Genomic DNA, 20,612 nt, shown 5'->3' on the forward strand with positions numbered 1-20,612 from the left:
TTCACATCTTGACTAAAATGATATTTACCATTTTTAGCTCAAACTCTCCAACCGATGCTTCCTTCACTGTAACCCACAAAGATGCCCTCCTTGTACAAGGGGCCAAGTTTCGATTGTAATTCAATTGTGATCATGAACCAACAACAACATCCCCATGTATGAACATTTGACAGGTCTGGTTTAGTGCCTAACAATGCCTCATACAGGGTGATATCAGCTGGCAGGGTCTTCATTGGTACACAATTGAGAATATACACGGCAGTGAGAGCCGCATCTTCCCAGAACTGGAGAGGCAAACCAGAATCAGTAAGCATTACTTGAATCATTTCTTCCACAGTCCAAATGTATTGTTCCACCTTCCCGTTCTGTTGGTGAGCATAAGACACTGTAACTTCTTGGACAATTCCTCATTCAGCAACAAGCTATTGGGCAAAAGACCATTCTAGAAACTCCTTCCCATTATTGTGTCAGATTGATAAAACTCTCCAGTCATGTTTCCAGGACTGATCAAGAGCTTCCAGTCCAGCCACAGTCTCTTTCACATGTTTAGACGCAACGTTTTTCCAGTTAAGAGGTAACATAGAGGCCCAGTTGGTATAATCATCCAAAATGATATGAAAGTATTGCACGCCCGACAGAGAACAAACTGGGAAATCACCACATGTGTCCATGTGAAAGAGTTGAAGCAGTATATCAGCTCAATGTTGATTGTGATCATAAGAATGTCGCACCCCCTTTCCCTCAATACATGGTGCACAAATCCCTTTCATGTGTTTTCCATTCAATTTCAATCCAATCACTTAGTTACCATTTAGCATGTGGTGTAATTGCCATTCCCCAATGTGACCAAGGCGTATATGAACGACATTCCCATCATCAGTTACAGGATCAAATGTGAAGCATGCGACATCAGATGTTATGTGATTTTCCAGTGTTGAGCAGGCATGATCAGATGAGGTAAGGAAATGGCCTTGAAGGAAGAATAGGCAGTGGTTCCAGTCCACTGACCAGGAGGAGCACTGGCCAGTAGAGGACATGAACAATGTAGGCAATAACAGCTTGTTGACACCCACATCAAACAAGACTGTAAAGCCACTCTCAATAAGTGCACTAGCACAAAAAAGGTTGAACGAAGCGCCCATTGAATAGAGACAGTTGTGTAACCATATACAAACAAAATTGTCTTCATTCTCTAGTTCAAAGACACAGACTCCATTCCCCCCCATTACTACTGATTTGCTGCCAGCAGTTATAAGTTTTGTTTGGGTAAATGCATCATAAGAGATAAAGTATGACAAGTCATTAATGACATGGTGTGTACAGGCTGAATCAAGCACAACTGAGTACTGTTGAATAGTATGGGAATATTCGTCTGGGTCATCCTGTCGTAAAGCTAGTAATGGTATTGCGCTGAAAATCGGATTTAGCCTTAATATGCACATTTTAATCATTTTATTAACATTTGAGTTATAAAATAAGGGAATGTAGGACTAGGGTGAGCCCGAACTACTAGTCAAAGCACAAGCCTCTATGTGAGACTTTAGCAGTACGAAAAGTACAGAATCAGAAAGATGAGAGACTTCACGAGGTTTCAAAAACGGTAGAAACTTCAAGAAGCAGCCTCTTAAAAACCTTCATATTTTGAATAGAAGGCCTCATCTGACTTGCAGAATGCTTGGGGCAAACATAGGGAATTTATTGAACACTTTACTTTGACTTCACAAAGTATTGTTGGACAACTCGGACTTAAAGGAAATAACAAAGGATATATCGGACAAAGGACCTACATGCAGACTTAGATATCCGATGCCCATGAAGTCATAGGAAAAGGAGAGGATTACAACGTTCCGAAATAAAGGAAATCTAGACCTCGCGAAGTTGACGTAACGGTTATTACTGGAGACAGGAACACAGGAAATATGTCATGGACAGCGACTGGTTTGTTTCCTTATTTAGAGGACATCAGGACGATGGTGATATAGGAGATATGTCTCCAAGGATATGTGGGCAACTCGGAGACCTCGGAGACCTCGGGAAGTCTAGGCTCTGTCAGCATAACATGGATACAGACAGGGGACTCTTGGCTTATTATTTTATTCATGGTTTCTGGCACAATCTCTGGCATTATACCCAATTAGGCGAGTTTCTGTTCGACTGAAAGGGATTTTATTATTATTCTCAAGTTTACTACATATCTCGGACTTTTATTATTTTTATTTAGAAAAGTGTATATAAGGAGGGAGGGTAGCAGGAAGTTTCCCCCAGCAGCCTACGAGCAGAGATGCAGTTCACCTACTAGGACTAGTTCAAGGATTTTACCTTTGCCCCTCACTTTGTCGAAGTTTGGTGTTCTGTGTTTGGATTGGATTGATTTGGACCTATTGCAATTTGGATTTGATTTGATTGTTATTGGATTTTGAAGTCAATTTGGACTTATATTGAATTGGAATTGCATTTGGACTTGATCGGAAATTTGAACTTGAACTTGAACTTGAACTTCGTGAAGTCTTGAGAAAAGCTTTGTTGAATCCTTATTGTTGAAATATTGAACTAGTGATTTGTCTTGTCATTTGATAAGAAGGAATAGAACCTTGATTGAACCTTAAAGACCAAATATCCCCATATTGTCTCTTTCTTAGTGCCTCTTAGTGCAAACTAAAGCCTTAGAATATCGACCCCCACCCCATACTCTAAGAACACTCTTTTGATGTGGTTGGTTTGTGCACTTCGTGCTTGAGGTGTGTTTTCCAGTCCCATTAGTAGGGCGTTCCAAGCGTTATTACCAAAACATCCCATCGTCCAATGAAAACCCCATTATCTGCAGGAGACACGTAGAAGCCCAGACCCACAAGAAAGTTACTAATCTCCCAGTACCATTCGTACGCTGATTGTTCAGACCATATAGTGCTTGACCTAGTTTGTAGGCTTTGGTACATACCACCTGGAATTATTTTTTTCAAAATAGCCTTATTTTAAACCTCTCTGCTGCCCCTGTTTAGCTCTTATCTTTGTTAGGCTTTTGAAAGCTTAAGGGCTTTAGCCTGTATAACTTGGTTCCCCACATTGTGTAGCAAAAGAAAAATAACCCTATAGTTGATATAGTAGGGTTAGGTATTCCTCACCTCATACTAGCCTCGCATTTTTATGTCTCACACCCCTTCATCATCGTGCCTAGATATCCTTTCAAGATAGATAATCTGTGTAGACTATGCTAAATGACCATATTTTTCATTCAGTTCTACTGTAAAATCTCCATGCTGACTATGACAGAACTCTGTAATGGACACCTCCATTTCAAAAGCACCTCATATGGGAATAGGTTTCTTACTTGACCATTGTAAAAATCAGGGCTTGATTGCATGAGCACATTGTGATGAATAGACTCTATTCATACGAGAAATTAGATGTTAAGATGTAGTCTATGGGATTGGGAATAATGAATGCAGGTATCTACTATAGTCAAAGGGTTGATGGATGTGAACATGTATGTACATTGGTTAAAGGAGCGTGGATCGGCGGCTGCACGGGAAGTATGATTTATAGCGAGTGAATTGTCACGACTCACCCACTGTACTGTTTATGCCCGTTTGATGTAGGCACCGAGATTTGGTGAGTGACACCAGCACGATGACATGGTCAATGTGTGCCTTCGCCACAGGCCAAGATGAGTATGTTTGATAGGTGGAAAAGGTAACAAATACATACCGCATTCATTGGGTTGAATGGAGGAAACAATCTTCTTGATGCTGATGAGTCGTGCAGCAATCCATTTACTTGCTAGGCAAGCATTGTCAATCTATACAACTGTAGTTAGAATTCACTGGACCAGGAAAACAAACATGAAGGACATACACCAGTAAACTCCAGCAAAAATGTGCGGTTTTCGGCAGTTAGACCAACTCGAGTAACACTGGCTGCAAGTCGACTGTAGTTAGTTGAGATATTTGTCTTGAATGCTTCATTCAGAATATCAAGCGCTGCTGCATTCTGGGTGGTGGCCATATCAAACTGACCACTGGGTTCAAGACCAACCCCTGCTGCGACAGGTCTCCTCCAACTGAAGGCAGTTTGTGGCTATAAGCAGACTGTCAAGAAAATCGTCTGAGACAGACATCAGTGGAAGAAAGTCAGGAATGGAAAGTGGAGAGTTAGATGGATGAAAGAAAGAGACAGAGTGCCAGCAACCCAGGTTTCGTCACCCGTTTTCACTTGTCCGTTTTTCAAGTCACGACAAGAATAGCCTCAGCACAAAAAGGGTCCGACCGTTGTGTTCTCTAAGATTTCTCAAACTGTGAGTGTCGTGGCATAAGAATGTTTATGGGACATCGATATTTCAGTAGAAGGCTATGTTCATGAGAGTGTTGTAACGAGATGAGAACCTGAACGGGAGATGATGAAGATGTCGAAAGGATATCCCAGTGGCAGAGGAAGGATAGCAGCGCTGACATGTCGATTTGATGTTGTTAGGATCTCAGGCTGATGTGCATAAAAAAATGTCAACATGACATTGCGTGCTGACCATCGCACCCACATCCGGACAAATTGGTGGTGTAGTCCTATTAATCCCATAATTTATAACTCATAAGTGTTAAAATTGTACAAATTTGCATCTTTAAGGTCTTTTTCTATTTATATTGTGATACCACTGTTTTCCTTCAAGTTCTGCCAAACGATGACTGTTCTGTCTCGTCTCACTAGTACTTACTATCTTATCTTATCTGTCTCTTCTTGTTCTCTTTTGTCTCAACTCACTCAGTATATATGATCCTGGTACAGGGGCAGTTTCCTTGGTATGACCAACAGGTTGAAGACAATGAGGATTGTCGCAGACAGGTCTTTGACTTTGACATCAGTCAGTAAAAGAATTTAGATAGGATGTGGTTGAAAACTGGAGCAAGGTGGACGTGATGCTCAGTTAGGACCAGCAAATGAAGTGTTGGCAGTGAATTTAGGTGGTGAAGTGTAATTGTACACACTAGGTACGACTGCTGCTTCATTTTTGATGCGTCCTTTCCCTTTTCCACTTGCCACGATAGCATGGATTTCAGCTACAGATTGTCCAAGTCTCTTCTCTATCTCTTCAACCCTTAAGGTCTCGATGACTGTGGCTGACAACAATGGTCTACCAGCTGCTTCACAAACTTTAAGCTTGTATCTCAGCGGATCTCTGCAAAATCTCCAGTCATCGCCGGACAACATAAGAGTAATGAGGTGTTTCGCAAATTCTTTGTCCAGCATCATTTTTGGATCAGCATCGCACAGCGAATGTACAGCTGGACTATCACTTTGCACCAGGCTACTGGATTGGCAGTGATTATATTGGGTGGTTGGCACTTGTTCTGGAGTGCCTTCCAGCCTTTGTGGGTTGGCACTTGTTCTTGAGTGCCTTCCAGCCTTTGTGGGCTGAATTGCATTCTCGAACCACATACAGCTTCTCCTTTGGAACTGCCTTTACAATCAACGCCAATGCTCTTTTGTCTCCTTCCAACCATTCTTTCCCTTTCTCTTTTGCTGCATTGACCTCAGCTTCGTTGCCAGGAATGGTGACTGGGTCGAAGTTCTGGAATTGCAGGAGGATTATACTCGGCACCACCAACACATTTTCAGTATCTGATGGCATCAAGGTCAAGCTGAGCTTTGTACTCGAACTCACTGTAGTTATTCATACCGTCCTCACTTTCTTTGATTATGGTTAATGTAGTTTGCCTCCAGTCTTTCTCATTGATGAGATTCATTGTGTAAGTCAAATTTCAATGTATTCTTCAATGTTTGAGCTGCAGCAGGCTAAAGGAGTGTGGGGCCCATTGTAAGGGGACAACCTGCTTTGGTGGACTTGGTCAATTTTGGATCTCTAGTTCAGAGCTGTGCACTTGTTTGGCTTATAGGATCTGCCCCCGGACATCAATCAACACACAGCTTGCACGGTTCAAGAGAGCACATAAAACATGACCTAGCTGCACACTGTGACTATGGATCCCACACAGATACGCCTTGTTATATCCCCTTGACTTTCCATGTTCTTATCTCACCGAGTTATGCATTTTAGATTTCTTTCCTTTATTGCACCTGCAGTTCGTATGGTATCAACAAACGGTCTTTACAGTATGATTGCGCACATTCGAAAGGTATATACTCCCATTTTCACATCTATAGCATTTATCGTTCCCACTTTACATCCTCTTCTTTCTCTTTCCCTTCATGCACTGTACTGGATATATATGGACATGGACATGTGGCTAGCTAGATATAGTAGTGAAATGCATTCTACCAAACTCAAGAAAATGGAACAAAGGGGTGAAGAAGGCCAGTTTTAAATGCTATGGACGTGAAAATGGGAGTATATACCTTTCGAATGTGCGCAATCATACTGTAAAGACCGTTCGTTGATATTATACGAACTGCAGGTGCAATAAAGGAAAGAAATCTAAAATGCGTAACTCGGTGAGATAAGAACATGGAAAGTCAAGGAGATCTAACAAGGCGTATCTGTGTGGAATCCATAGTCACAGGGTGCAGCTAGGTCATGTTTTATGTGCTCTCTTGAACCGTGCAAGCTGTGTGTCGATTGATGTCCGGGGGCAGATCCTATAAGACAAACAAGTGCACAGCTCCGAACTAGAGATCCAAAATTGACCAAGTCCACCAAAGCAGGTTGTCCCCTTACATTACCCCCCTTTTTAGCGTGCGGCGGCCTCGACGCACTCGCCAATTACTTGCCTGATCAGCTGCAGAGGGCATTGGAATCGTCCTGAATTCAATAGAGTCAAATACTGCTCTGATGACCTTTCTAGGCGCTCCTGGATTCCTTTGGTAGAATTCCTCCAGAAGTTCATCAGCATTGTCAAGGTCATCATACCGTACCCAGTCATCCTCAGAGACATTGTAGCCTTTCCATCGCACCTTGTACCACAATCTGTTCCATCTGTACCGTGCTTCTAGGATTTCATCAACAACGTGGTGTTCTTGGCCATCAACAATAACAGGAGGGGGAGGTGGAGTAGGAGCACGATTGGGAATGGGGTCAGGAATGAAAGGAGTGAGCTTGACAATCGGAAATACAGGATGCAATCGACGCATAGAGTTGGGCAATTTGAGCTTGTAGGCACCATGACCAACTCGACAGTCAACAGTGAAAGGACCAAGTCGTTGATGTGCAAGCTTGGATGAAGGCCGATCAGTCTGGATGTCAGAGGCATCTAACCATACCTGATCACCTGCACTGAGTTCTGGAGCAGGAGTACGACGACGATTGTAGTATTGAGTGTATTCCTCCTTGGCCTTGTTCAGTGCAGACTTGGCTTCATCCAGTCCAGCTTGCATGCGATCCTTGAACTGATTGACACTCTCCAGACGAGATGGGGGTTGGTTAGGCTCAAATCCCATGCGGGGATTCATTCCAGTGTCAAGCATGAATGGAGTGGTCTGGATGGATGAATGGATGTGATTGTTGTATGCAAACTCACCCAAGGGCAACAGATCATCCCAGTCATTCTGACGATGACTGACAAAGAGCCTAAGGTACTGTTCAAGCTCTTTGTTCACTTGTTCAGTTTGACCATCTGTCTGAGGGTGGAAAGCAGTGGAAGTAGCCAACTTGATCCCAAGCAAGCGATAGAGTTCACGCATGAATTCAGCCACAAATTGAGTACCTCTGTCAGAGACAACAACCTGTGGTGTTCCATGGTGTTTCCACACTTCCTTGAGATATAAGCGTGCAGCACCTTCAGCAGTAACTGTGGTATGTGTAGGAAGGAAGTGTGCACGTTTACCAAGTGTATCCACCACATTCATGATTGCATCAAACCCATGAGCCTCTGGCAACTCCACAATAAAATCAACAGACACTGTATGCCAGCGCTCAGGAGGAGTGTCTAGGGGATGAAGCTCACCAAGTGGTTTCCGACGTTGTAGCTTGGTCCTAATGCAAGGTTGACAAGTGCGAGTGTACTGACCAATATATCTCGACATCTGTGGCCACCAGTAGTTCCTTGCAACCAGCTCCAACGTCTTCCACCTGCCTGGATGTCCTGCCACTCGAGTATCATGGTATTGTGAAACAATTCTTCGGCGAAGGTCTTTGTCTTTGGGGACATAGATCTTGCCTCTGAATGATAACAAACCATCAGTCAAAGACCACTCTGCAGTGCGGACACTTTGGCGACTCCTATCCTTGCGCAACTCCTCAGCAGCTTTAGCAACAGGTTCCTCCAGGTCCCCATTGAGGCTGTTGCGAATATCACGCAAGAGGTCTCGCTCCTCACCCTCTACCTTGACTGCTTCCAGGACTCGAAGCTGAAACAGCTTAGGTTCCAACAACACAATGTTCTCATTGTCATTGGTTCCCTTGCCATGATCAGCACGCCTTGACAATGCATCTGGCTTGCCCATGGAACGACCAGGTCTGTGGTGGAGAGTGAAGTCAAAGCGGGAGAGATACAATGACCAGCGCGCCTGCCGACGATTCAGCTTCTTCGACTTGCGGAAATACTCCAGGTTCTTGTGGTCAGTCCAGATCTCAAAGGGATTTGAAGCCCCTTCAAGGAAATGGTGCCAGGCCTCAAGTGCCCTGATCACAGCAAGCATCTCCTTGTCATGGATCTCATAGTTGCGTTCCACTGCATTCAGACTCTTGGAGTAGAATGCAATAGGATGCCACTTCCCATCCTTGTCAGACTGCTGAGAGAGAACAGCACCAGTGGCAAAGTCAGAACTGTCAGCTTCAACTCTGTATGGCTTGTCTGGATCTGGGAGGATCAAAACAGGAGTTGAAGTGATTGAATGCTTCACAGTGTCAAAAGCATCCTGTTCATCCTTGCCCCACTGCCAGGGCACACTAGAGCGTGTCAACTGAAACAATGGTTGAGCATGGTGAGAGAAGTAACTCTGCGAAGAACACATTCATGTTCCTCCTTGGTCTTGGTGAATATAAGGATATCATCCAGGTAGACACAAACAACACCTTCCATAATCAAATCATGCAAGATGTCATTCATCATAGTCTGGAAAGTGGCAGGGGAGTTGGTGAGACCAAAATACATCACCAGGGGTTCAAACAGACCGCGGTTGGTACGAAAAGCCGCTTTCCATTCATCACCCTGTTTGATGCGAATGTTGTTAAAGCCCCATCTGACATCCAGCTTAGTGAAGTACCGCGCTCCAGAGAGCTTGTTGATCAACTCATCAATCAAAGAAAGTGGGTAACGATTCTTCACAGTGATAGAGTTGAGCATGCGATAATCCTGCACAAAACGGAGTTTACCATCCTTCTTCTTGACAAAGAAGACTGGTGAAGCCATAGGGGACTTTGATGGGTGGATACGTGACTCTGGGAGATGATCAAAAGACTCCTTTGAGAACACATCCTCAAAGTCCCAGAAAGATGCAGGCAAAACATCACAAAGAGATGTCTCTGTCTGATGATGCTTTGAATGAGCTTCAGCTAAACGCTGAGAAACAGTGCCAGTAGCTGAAATGGAATGGGAGGAGGGAACTGGATGAAGGTTGCATGCAAAAATGCGATCACCTTCCTCAACCACAGTCTCTGAATCAGATCCAGAAACTGAGTCAACATCCAATGGTGAACACTGAACATCATCATCCTCGTCATCAACTTCCTCTACAAAGGCAGGCAAGGGCTGAGATGCATGTTTGCGCTTTTGCTTTGACTGAGTACGACGGATGCGAGCATCATGTCGAGACTCATCTCTGCAAGTCCTACAAACACGCGGACAGCGGCTCATCTTGACCTGCCCTGCAGACCAGTCAATCTCTGGGTTATGTCTCCTAAGCCAAGAATGGCCTAGAATAACATTCTGCTTGCCCAGAGAGGTGACAGAAAGGAGAGTACGTTCAGTGTGGCCCTTGTACCTGAGTACAACATCAACCATCTCCCGAATAGAACCATTCTCATTCAGGGAGCCGTCAACATTGTAGACAGGGATAGGGTGAGAGAGAGGCCTAGGCACAAAGCCATTGGCAGAGGCGTACTCCCGATCAATGAAATCACCAGTTGCACCAGAATCCACCAATCCAGATGTGACCCTCAACACACCTGAATCAGTAGCCTGGAGCTCTAGTGGAATCTCAAGGGAGTTCTTGCTAGGGGTAGCAGCAATTTTAAAGAACTCTGGGAGGTGCCGTTCCCAGCGATGACGCTTAGGAAGGCAGGAAAGAGTGGGGGGAGTGGAAGGAATGGAAGAGGAGAGAGAAGAAGAAGTAGGGGATGATATGACTTTGCTAGCAGTCTCAGGTTCAGACAGTGGTTCTGAATCATCCTCGTGTATTGGATGGTGTAGATAGAGACAAGCATAGCGATTAGAAGTAGACAGGGGCATACCAGAGTTCACCTGTCTAAAAGTCAAAAATCCTCCTTCTTCTCTGCTCCAACAACATGCTCAGATGACTGGGACAGCTGTGCAGTATCCTTATCCAAGGCCTGCTGCTGGTAGAAGTCCATGGCATCCTCCTGCGACATGTAGCGAATGTCAAAGCGAGCAGGACACTGCTTGGCAAAATGATCAAGACTACCACACCAATAGCAAGCAGGACCACGTTGTGATGCAGCTCGAGCTTTGCTTGCATCAATGTCCATAGGGACACCCATGGGAAGAGGTTTGGGAGCAGGGGGAGCAGACAGAGGCTTAGGGAAAGATGGAGCAGAATGGGAGACACCACCAGTACGTACTGGGGCGGGAAGCGACGATTGGTGGTAGAATGCATTGGACTCACGATCATTCTTATCGTAAGCCTTGGCCTTGGCCTTCCAACCATCAAGGTCATCATCAGAGGGACGATGCTCACTGGTGGCAACACGAGAGCCAATGCTGCGCTTCAAACCAGCACGAAAGTAGTTGACTATGGTAAGGGGATCAGTGTAACCAGAGCGCTTGACAAGAGAATCAAAGGAGTCAATGTACTGATCTAACGACTGGTTACCCTGATAGTAAGAGGTGGTACGAAGCTCATTGCGAGCAAGAGTATCATCATCAAGCACAGTGAAGCGCTCTTTGAAGGCCCTTTCAAAGTCAGACCAGGTGGGGAAAGGATTACCACCCTCCATCATGGATTGAGTCTGCTCAGTAGCCCAAGTAGCAGCAGGGCCAAGAGACATGAAGGAGAGAGCCCAAGTGACCTTGTGGTGATCACTGGTGAAGAGATGGGGAAGGGTTGTGAGGTAGATGTAGCAAGAAGCAAGGAATGCTTTACCAAGCTTTCTGTCACCATTAAAGGCAACAGGGAGAGCTGGTTTGGCAAGTTTGGAGGAAGTGAGGGATGTAGGAGGGTTTGTAGGTAAAGGAGGGGGTGTTTGGGCGATGTTCTGAGGTGCAGAGGGTGGCTGTGATGAAGGAGCAGTGTTAGATGATGCAGCAGGATGCTGGGGAACACCTGGAGTGGACATCCTATTCAACAGCTCATTCAACACACTTTCAACTCTCTGATTCCTTAGATCTGCCATTTGTAGAGCCTGTTCCAAGCCCAAAATGCGCTGTTCAAGGTCCTGGGATGAGTGATGAGCTTGATCTTCCATGATCTGTTGATCAGCAGGAATAGATGAGGGGGATAGGCTAGTAGGAATAGGGGAAGAGGGGGCTGTTGCAGCTGAAGTGTGAGGTGATGACAGTGAGCTCTGGGAGCCAGTAGACTGTATGGCAAAGCGAGCAATGATGGCTGCAAAAACCCAGTCTTGAGAGGGAGAGTCTTTTCTTCTATAAGGGCAACCCTGCTAGAGGTGGAAGAATGATCACACAGGTCTAGCAGAGGGGAATCCAAAGTATATTAGGCAGCCATAGCTAAAACATATCCAAAATGCGCACCTAGCAGAGGGGAATCCAAAGAGAAAAGACTAAGGAATCCCTCTGACCAAGCACTACTATATCTAGCTAGTCACATGTCCATGTCCATATATATCCAGTACAGTGCATGAAGGGAAAGAGAAAGAAGCGAAAGTAAAGTGGGAACGATAAATGCTATAGACGTAAAAATGGGAGTATATACCTTTCGAATGTGCGCAATGATACTGTAAAGACCGTTTGTTGATACCATACGAACTGCAGGTGCAATAAACGAAAGAAATCTAAAATGCGTAACTCGGTGAGATAAGAACATGGAAAGTCAAGGGGATGTAACAAGGCGTATCTGTGTGGGATCCATAGTCACAGGGTGCAGCTAGGTCATGTTTTATGTGCTCTCTTGAACTGTGCAAGCTGTGTGTCGATTGATGTCCGGGGGCAGATCCTATAAGACAAACAAGTGCACAGCTCCGAACTAGAGATCCAAAATTGACCAAGTCCACCAAAGCAGGTTGTCCCCTTACATTTCCTCCAATCCCGACTTCTTATCCTCATCACCACTGCTGCTGTCTTCCCCCCTAGGTTCAGTGTTGATACCTCCCCATGTCCTGTTATAATCATAATCGTGCCCAGAGATGTTGTTGATAATGTCCTCAGCAAGAGCTTTGTGGTTTGAACAATCATCCTTTTCCTCCTCTGCTATAGGGGTCACATGTGTTGGGATTTGGGTGGCCTCAATCAGTTGTGGACAAACAGGAGGGACCCAATTATCCACAGCATTTGTAGGCAGTAATGAAGTAGCTGGGGGAGCTTGTACAGTCGAAGTGTTCAGAGGGGGGGAATGGGGAGATACAGAAGGGGTAGGGGCGCTCAGATCTGACGGGCGTTCATTGACAGCAAGTGTTCCAGCAACTGCTGAAACCAGTGTTGTAGTAGCATTCACAGGAGGAGTCGAACGGGTAGGGGAATGCAGAGGTAATGCAAGCTGAAAGTCTAGTGGAACTCTGAGACTAGCATATTCTGAGGAGAGATCAACTGTGGGAACACTGAAAGGGGATCTTCATCGCAGTGAGGCATGTCTGGGCGAACTTTGACTTTATGAGCCTTGGGCATAGTGGGTGGGTTTGCTATTATACAGTGGTGGCACCAGAATGTAAGGTTTTTGTCCAACAGTTGGCTTCCTGTGGCTTCTGAGAATTCGAGGCTTGATGGTGTTTGTGGTACACTACACTGGTGTATGTTGGGTACCATCTATCGTATGCTCTGGTTGTCATTGGAGTACCGACCTGTGAGGGTACAGTCCTCATTGTGGGACGCTCTCATCGCCAAAGATCTACTCTCGTTATATGAGTACGGTTCGTTGTACGGCTCACCACACGGTTACGGTTCATGGTAATGCGACTTAGTTGACTATGCTACAAGGTTCTTTTTGCACTTTAAACAGTGCTACAGAGCGATATTTATCGTATTAAGAACTAGAATGAGCCCGAATTGCTAGTTAAAGCTAGTGCCACTAGTAGAATATGCCGTAGGCGCAGCTAGACCAGTTAGAGAGAGCTGTAGATCGTGTCAGAAAACTGTATGACCGTTCAAAACCTGTAGAACACTATGAGCAGAGGACTTAAGCAGTAATTCACCGAGTTCTACTCTCTACATTCTACTATGCACTGGTATATCAAGGGACTGTACTATTAGAAGACTTGTAGTCTTCACAGAACTGTTCGTAGCAGAACTTAACAGAGTCAAAAGACCTTCATACTAGGAGTATCTACTTCTATGGGGGATTTAGTTGACAAGAAATCAGACATAGGACCACGCAGACTAGGAGAAATTTGATATGACCGTAGATCGAGTCCCGATCTCAGGAAAAGACAAAAAGACATGATACAGATAGAGCACCTAGGAACCAGGCAGGAATGAACAACAGATCTTGGAGTCCGTGCTGTTCATGTGCTACGGCGATTCGGAACTCTGGATCCATATGCTGGAACTACTTGGACACACAAAGTCCATATGATTTGATAATGTCAAAATGCAGGATAAGGTCCGTAGGCAGGAAATACCACATGGTACGCCTATGTAGGTCCATTCTACATGCTGAAACAAGAATGAAGAACTGTCCAGATTGGTCCAAAACATATGATTCGAATATGGAAAAGCTCCGTAGACAAGATTCTGCACATGTAGTGGTCCCTAGCGATAAGAGATGAAACAAGTAGAGATAGGATTACAAAGCTAGCGTAGAAGTAGTATAAAAGCAGCTCATGTATCCGTAGATAAAAAAGTACTACCCATGCATAGGAAAGTCCTGAGTGGGTTGCCTGTGAGTAACTGCTCTTGACACCCAATAGAGAGATTTGCCCTGTCATTGTGCAGCGATATATGATAAGATTTGATTTGAACTATATGAGACCGTCGAGGTCAAAACTTGAGAACTATCCGTCCATAGGCCACCGAGGTCTTGATTACTGTTTTGTGATCCGTCGAGGGTCTTTGCGTTTGTGTCTGCCGAGGACTTAGTTTTCGTGTCCGTCAAGGACAATAGTCTCCAATCGTTTGAATTAGTCTTACCGTAGACGAAATTCATAGCCCCACTTAGTCCACTGGACAATAAACAGAGCCTCTACAAACCCTTAGCTGTGGTGTTTTACACTTGCAGTTGCACATTGATTTTATAAGACCTTCATACGATATTGAGACTGTGATCTTGTGCGTAACCTTTGCCAAGCAGTCCACCCTTGCAATCTTTCCTGGTGTGTAGAGTTATTGATACACTTTACACAGAGGTTTACTAGTTTTTGGCCTGATTTGGTGTTGGTGCTACTCCCATAGCTCTGATATTAGGTTGACTCTTGAGTGGTATTCTTCGCCCATTAACGGATATTCACAATACCAGACATCATCATTATTCATTCTCCTTGGTCACCAACTCTTGTCATCCTCTATTGCCGATAGGCCCATAGGATGGTCCACCAGCATTAGTCTGGAGTATGATCTCATAGTAGGTCAGAGTACCGGGGTTTGGTACCCCTCGGAGTATGTCCTACATGGGTGTTGGGTTGTTTTAGGCGTATGCTATCCTCAGCGTCAGGGCTCGAGGCCCGGCATATGCATAGGCAGTTCACCCTCCTGACAGCGGGACTTCCATACAACTTTTTGCTTTGGAGGAGATGCAACGGTGTGGTTGGAAGGTGGCTTTGCCTTGGAGTGTGTTTGTCGGATGGATGAACATGTTTCAGGCATAGTGAAGGATAATGTTAAGCCAGTTGATATCCTGGAGACTACTTTTAGTGGCACGATGAGAACTTAGCGGTTGAAAGCTTGTTACCAATTGTGTTGTAGGTCACCTACTTTGCCATTGTCGCTATTACTGCACTTTTGGGGATAACCAAGCCCTGGGTCCATTCAGGTGTTCTGTTGAAACCAACAACAGTCAGTGATCATTGCGAAGTCATGAAAGGTAATGCCACTTACCCTTTTGCAAAGCAAGACCACCGCATCTGTTGTCTTCACCAATGCAAGTTGGCTACTAGTCCCTTGAGCCACAAAGAGGCCAGAAAGAGTTTTTTCTCTCCATACTACGATTACTGTAGTAGAATACTTCAGCAAATACTAGCTGTAATTTTGTAAAGATACAATCAAGAACATTCAAAAATACATTCAAAAAAATACAATGTCAATCTACAGGCTGTGTAAATGCTTGTTAATGAAGGATTGTAGATAGGTAAGATCGCCCTCTCCCAGGCCTCAAACGTCGGGTTGTTTGGTTCTAGTGGCCTCAAGAACTCCTGCCAGGAGGATTGTCTGAGAAAATTTCTTATGCCCAGTGGGTTCTTTGACTGCTTCTAAATGTTCTGGCGAAACCTCCAGCAGCTCTCCAGTGAATTGAGCGCAATAGGCATTCACCTGATCAACCACAGCAACTATTGGCCAACAATTTGCCTTACTCTTTTCTCCATTATAGAAGTAGTAGACACATCGCCCTAGCTTCCCAATGTCTTCCAGTCATGGACCAGTGACAACCACAAGTCCCCTTCCATTGATGTCTGGTCGTTCACAATAGCTCTCTATGAACTGAAGAGGGATAGTCTGAACCTCCCTTAGAGTGACATGCCTGGCGACAATCTCTCCATTTTGGTCAAAATCATGTTCTGTCTTGAGATATACACCTGACTTCTTCCTTATAGTGCATTGAGGACCATTGTTTATATTGAGAAGGATAGATAAACCTAATAGACATGAGTCACCTATCCAACTCAAGCCAGCGGGAGGAGGCAAAGGAGTTCTGACTAGTGGAGGTGTCATGGTGAGGATGATGGACGAGTAGTGGGGATGGGGGGCAAAGGGCTTTTGGGAAGAAGAGGCACCAGATCTATTGTCCACATGTCATCATTGTGCAGGAAAGAATCCCATTTAGCATCTCCACCTTCTGAAGATGGTGGGTCTTCATAATGAGGGTCCCAGGCAGGAGATAACACTTCCAAAGCATCCAAGGTTGTAGGAATATAGAGCAGAGTACCAGTTTCAGTATGAGGCGTGATGGGGGCAAAATCCTGGGCGATGTACCAGTACTTTAACATAAAATGACAGATGTAATCCCAGCCACCAGTAGCTATTCAGAGATTTATGAGTCATCAACTCTCTGATATGGTCATATTCTATCTTTTTCTGAGGCTGGCTTTCAGTTGGTGAGATAATATTCAGTTATATGGTTATCTCGAGTCCAGACTTGAATGTAGACTTGGAGGTTCAGTTGACATCCCTCATGATACTGGTGTTCCCCTTAAAATTACCGCCAATAACTGTGACTTTGACACCAATCCAGGGAACTGTTCCAGTGTACATCTGCTGTGCAATGGTGTAAATTTCGAACTGGAGCTTATCCTGAGGAAGAGGATGTCCAACCATCAGTCACTCCCCTCTATGATTATTGTCAATTTACTGCGCTAGCACAAGAATAAGACAACCGACCCTTCTGTTACCACGTTATGGTAATCCTCAACCGCTGTTGACCGGATACTGGGCACTCAGAGCAACAGTTGTAAGGTAGTGCACTGGTGTATCATGCAGACATCTTTTATGATGGCATCTAACCCAGCATTGACACCGAGAACGATTCACACTGGAAGATTTCTCCAGCAAGTATCGACTGTTGAGAATGTGTTAGCAGTTGTCTGGAGTGAGTTGGCATGTACGATAACATCCTAGGTCGCTGGTTAATATCATAAGCTATTGATATCTGTTATGCTCACCACTCCACAACAGCTTTGATATTCTGAGATCCAAACCAAAGAGCCATGTCTCTCCACTACCAACCCCTCTTTTCCGATATGTGGGCCTTCAATTACTTCCACATATACCCCCGGCACTATAGCTTTAGTAAGTTCAATCTTGGGGATATACCAGAACACATTGAAGCAAGAAAATCACACCAAGCAAATAGATCAACAAATCTATTGCTCTTAGTATTCTCTAAAAGTGGGGGTTCAAAAGTTCGGCTTGTCGAAGGTTACACCTTCTTTGAAATCTTGAGATGGAGACAAAACTAACTCTGATATTGAAGTCTGGTCTGAGATAGTAGAAATCTCTACTACCAATCTGTCTCTGTATGTATATATATGAATCTTACAGTCTGAAGCCTACTTTGGCTTATGAAACTCGAACAATCTGTTGTGGCCCAAGTGTCTAGAGTCTCCAAGTGGACTATACCAAATACCAAATACAAAATCTGATGAAAGCCCCCAAGTGGACTTAACCAAATTCCAAATTCCAAATGTCCCCAAGTGGACAGTTTCCAAATAAAACTCACAAGCCAAACTGCTTGGAGTCAACCAAATCTGTGTTCTGACCAAAACCAACACACTGACAGAGTCAGGGCAAATCCAATCACTTTGAGAGTTCCTGCTTAATCGTACAATTTGGGCAGTACTAAACTGCTTAATTGCAACAACTTTGGGCAGTACTAAACTGAAGAATCCTAGCTTTTACAGAGCTCCTTATATACTGCTCGAGAATTAGAAAATGTGAAAAGTAAATAATAAACAGATTTTCTACAGAATCCCTGATTTCAGATGAGAAAAGAATTGGAATAGACATTGAATTTCCTTCTTCAGCCATTTCTCCGTTGATTTGGAGTATAATGTTCTTCTTCCCTCAGTCTTCTCAGTCTTCTCAGTTTCTACCATATGCAATCCTTGTAGGTCCAAGCCCCTCTTTCTTCCGGTCTGAAGTCGGATGCATGGTTTGCATATTTGATCACTCCCTTCCATTCCACATCTTTCCATTGCTATGATTGAATGAATCTCATATCTCTTGTTGTCCTAATCTGCTCGATGTCCGAAACACTTTCCCTCGGACTATTTCTAATCTCCTCTTATCTTACTTTTCTTGTCATATCTCTGAGTAATCTAATCTTATTCAGAAGTTTTCATGTCCAGGATCTCTAACTTCGCTCTAATATCTGTCAATGTCTTAACAATCTGTCTGTAATCTGTTTTCCTCCATATTTAACAAAAGTAAAATAAAATAGTATAATATCCCTTGATTACCCAAAACATGTTACCAAAGGCAGAGAGGCCAATGAACATAGAAGGTTTGGAGATAGCTGTCTTCTCAAAGTCCTACAGGTTTTGGATTACTCTTCTTGAAGATCTCTCTCTATTCAATTTCCTTCAAACAGAGGTCTAGGGTTTTGACTAGCAGATTGGGCTATCTCTAGTCCTCTTATTCCACTAAATATTATCTGTTCTTCTTTCTTAAAAGCAAAAATTGAAGTCTTTTATAGTATTGCGCAAAACAGGCACAACAATGTCGTCACAATCAACAATACAGCCTGCATCGTTAACACTGTCAACAATGAAAACCCCATCTTCCTTGCTGAGCTCCACCATATCCCCTGCTTCGAAACACCAAGCATGTACAACCCCATCACCAAACCCTTTCACTCGCAAGGTAGAAGGATCACATTTGTGAGGGTTGAAGAGATGGGGGGAAGGATGTTCCCTTTGTTTATGCTTGGAAGAGGCAGGAATTTGCTTGTCAATGAATTGCATGTCCTTCGTGAGTTCCTTAAGCTGCAGTACTAGGAGAACAAGATGTCCAATCCCACCATACGACATGGTTTGGCTGCTGACCCAAATAAGCCCATAATCTTCTCCGTACATCCCTCGGCAAATCCTAACCCACTCTCCAGGTGCCAGTTTTCGCCTATGAAAACCATCCTCCAGTGCCTCCCTACTTCCTTTTGCTGCCCAAGACGCCCACTTCTTCAAAATCTTATGTTTTTTCACATGCGGATGCCCTTCTGTCAGGAGGGTGAACCACCTATGCATATGCCAGGCCTCAAGCCCTGATGCTGAGGATAGCATACGCCTACAACAACCCAACACCCACATAGGGCGTACTCCTATGGCGAGAGTGAACCTCTGACAATGAGAGCGTCCTAAGACAAGGACTGTACTCTTACGAGCCAGTACTCCAACAATGACGAGAGCATACAATAGACAGTACCTAACGCACACCAATATAGGGTACCACATACCTAATCCATGTGTACCCCATCCTGTACTCTAACACAAAGGAAGGGACTCTAGGATGATTCTGGACTCATGACTGGACAGTGAGTCCCCTAATAAAGGCAACCTGGACAACGTAGAGTGACAGAGTGAATAGAGCAGAGGCAAAAGACAAAGATAGGAAAAGGATAGAGAATCAGGACAGAGAGGTGACGAAAGGAGATCAAATTCTAGGGAACTATCTACTACTAAGTACTCCTTATATACCTATCTAATAGAAAGGGTTGTACTCCTATACTGATGACCCCTTCTCCTAAGTAAGATTAGGAGTACTCTCCTATGAATTGACCCTTTCACATGACATTCTCCTTGATCATACCTCGAGTCTGACCGTAGTTGACTCCATAGGTGGAAAAGTCAACAGTAGGGTGCCCCCTGGTTCAGTTCATGACACCTTCACCATGTCATCGTAATATTGGGGTAATTGGATGGAAGGAAGCCATTGGTGCATTTGATAATTCTTGTTGAGGAGCTGCATGACTTGGTTAGCATACTTGTTGTGAAGCATATCGATGAATGTTTGAGGTGGGTGGTTGTAATTAGCATTTTGGTAGTATGGTATTGTTGGCATATTTGATTGTGAACCTGCGCTATCTTCTATAAACTTGCACTCTATCAAAACAAGGAAGTCAATGCAACAAAGACTTATCAAGACCTAAACTAGATACCTTCAGCATCATCGTCATCCAAACCAGATGAGTAGTCGTCGTTGTCATCCAGTGGACTACAGCCTCAATATTGAAGTAGCTTGCATGGCTGGCAGGCATTGTCAATGCTTGGATGTATGTGTGCACCCCAGCTAGCAGATTTGAGACGGAAACTGTGAGAATCTTTATCAATAATTCATTCTAGTTACAGACTGACAGTGTAGGTATAGGTTTTTTTTCCAAGTTGAATTAATAAACAATCTAGACAACGTCTTTTTGACATTTATGAGGGTTCATGCAAGTAATTTAGTAATTGTGAACTTCTTATTATAACTACTACAAATCTGTAATACGAAGTATGAAGAGGAAAAACTTACCTCACAGTTCAGAGGAGGTTAATGATGGTGGTCCTGTTGAATGAGGTCTGGAAATTGCCATGATGTGTCGCCATCTGAGTCATATGCCTAAAATGATCAAGTCTCTATAACGGTAATGCGACTTAGTTGACTATGCTACAAGGTTCTTTTTGCACTTTAAACAGTGCTACAGAGCGATATTTATCATATTAAGAACTAGAGTGAGCCCAAGTTGCTAGTTAAAGC

At 44.1% G+C, this 20,612-nt stretch overlaps 4 protein-coding genes across 4 annotated transcripts; all 4 read right to left on the reverse strand.

Moving 5' to 3' along the window:
• Window positions 1-4,911: 4,911 nt before the first annotated feature.
• E1B28_008439 (uncharacterized protein) lies at window positions 4,912-5,241 on the reverse strand (the record flags this gene model as incomplete). Its single annotated transcript, XM_043153244.1, has 1 exon — window positions 4,912-5,241. The coding sequence occupies one exon, from the start codon at window positions 5,239-5,241 to the stop codon at window positions 4,912-4,914; it is 330 nt and encodes a 109-aa protein (XP_043008528.1).
• Window positions 5,242-5,314: 73 nt separating this feature from the next.
• On the reverse strand, window positions 5,315-5,735 carry E1B28_008440 (uncharacterized protein; the record flags this gene model as incomplete). Its single annotated transcript, XM_043153245.1, has 2 exons — window positions 5,315-5,610; window positions 5,669-5,735. The coding sequence occupies 2 exons, from the start codon at window positions 5,733-5,735 to the stop codon at window positions 5,315-5,317; spliced, it is 363 nt and encodes a 120-aa protein (XP_043008529.1).
• Window positions 5,736-16,090: 10,355 nt separating this feature from the next.
• Window positions 16,091-16,369, reverse strand: E1B28_008441 (uncharacterized protein; the record flags this gene model as incomplete). Its single annotated transcript, XM_043153246.1, has 1 exon — window positions 16,091-16,369. The coding sequence occupies one exon, from the start codon at window positions 16,367-16,369 to the stop codon at window positions 16,091-16,093; it is 279 nt and encodes a 92-aa protein (XP_043008530.1).
• Window positions 16,370-18,544: 2,175 nt separating this feature from the next.
• Window positions 18,545-19,120, reverse strand: E1B28_008442 (uncharacterized protein; the record flags this gene model as incomplete). Its single annotated transcript, XM_043153247.1, has 1 exon — window positions 18,545-19,120. One exon carries the CDS (start codon window positions 19,118-19,120, stop codon window positions 18,545-18,547), a length of 576 nt encoding a protein of 191 aa, XP_043008531.1.
• Window positions 19,121-20,612: the final 1,492 nt, after the last annotated feature.

The sequence above is a fragment of the Marasmius oreades genome, chromosome 5 (assembly GCF_018924745.1).
Source record: "Marasmius oreades isolate 03SP1 chromosome 5, whole genome shotgun sequence".
NCBI classification, from domain to species: domain Eukaryota; kingdom Fungi; phylum Basidiomycota; class Agaricomycetes; order Agaricales; family Marasmiaceae; genus Marasmius; species Marasmius oreades.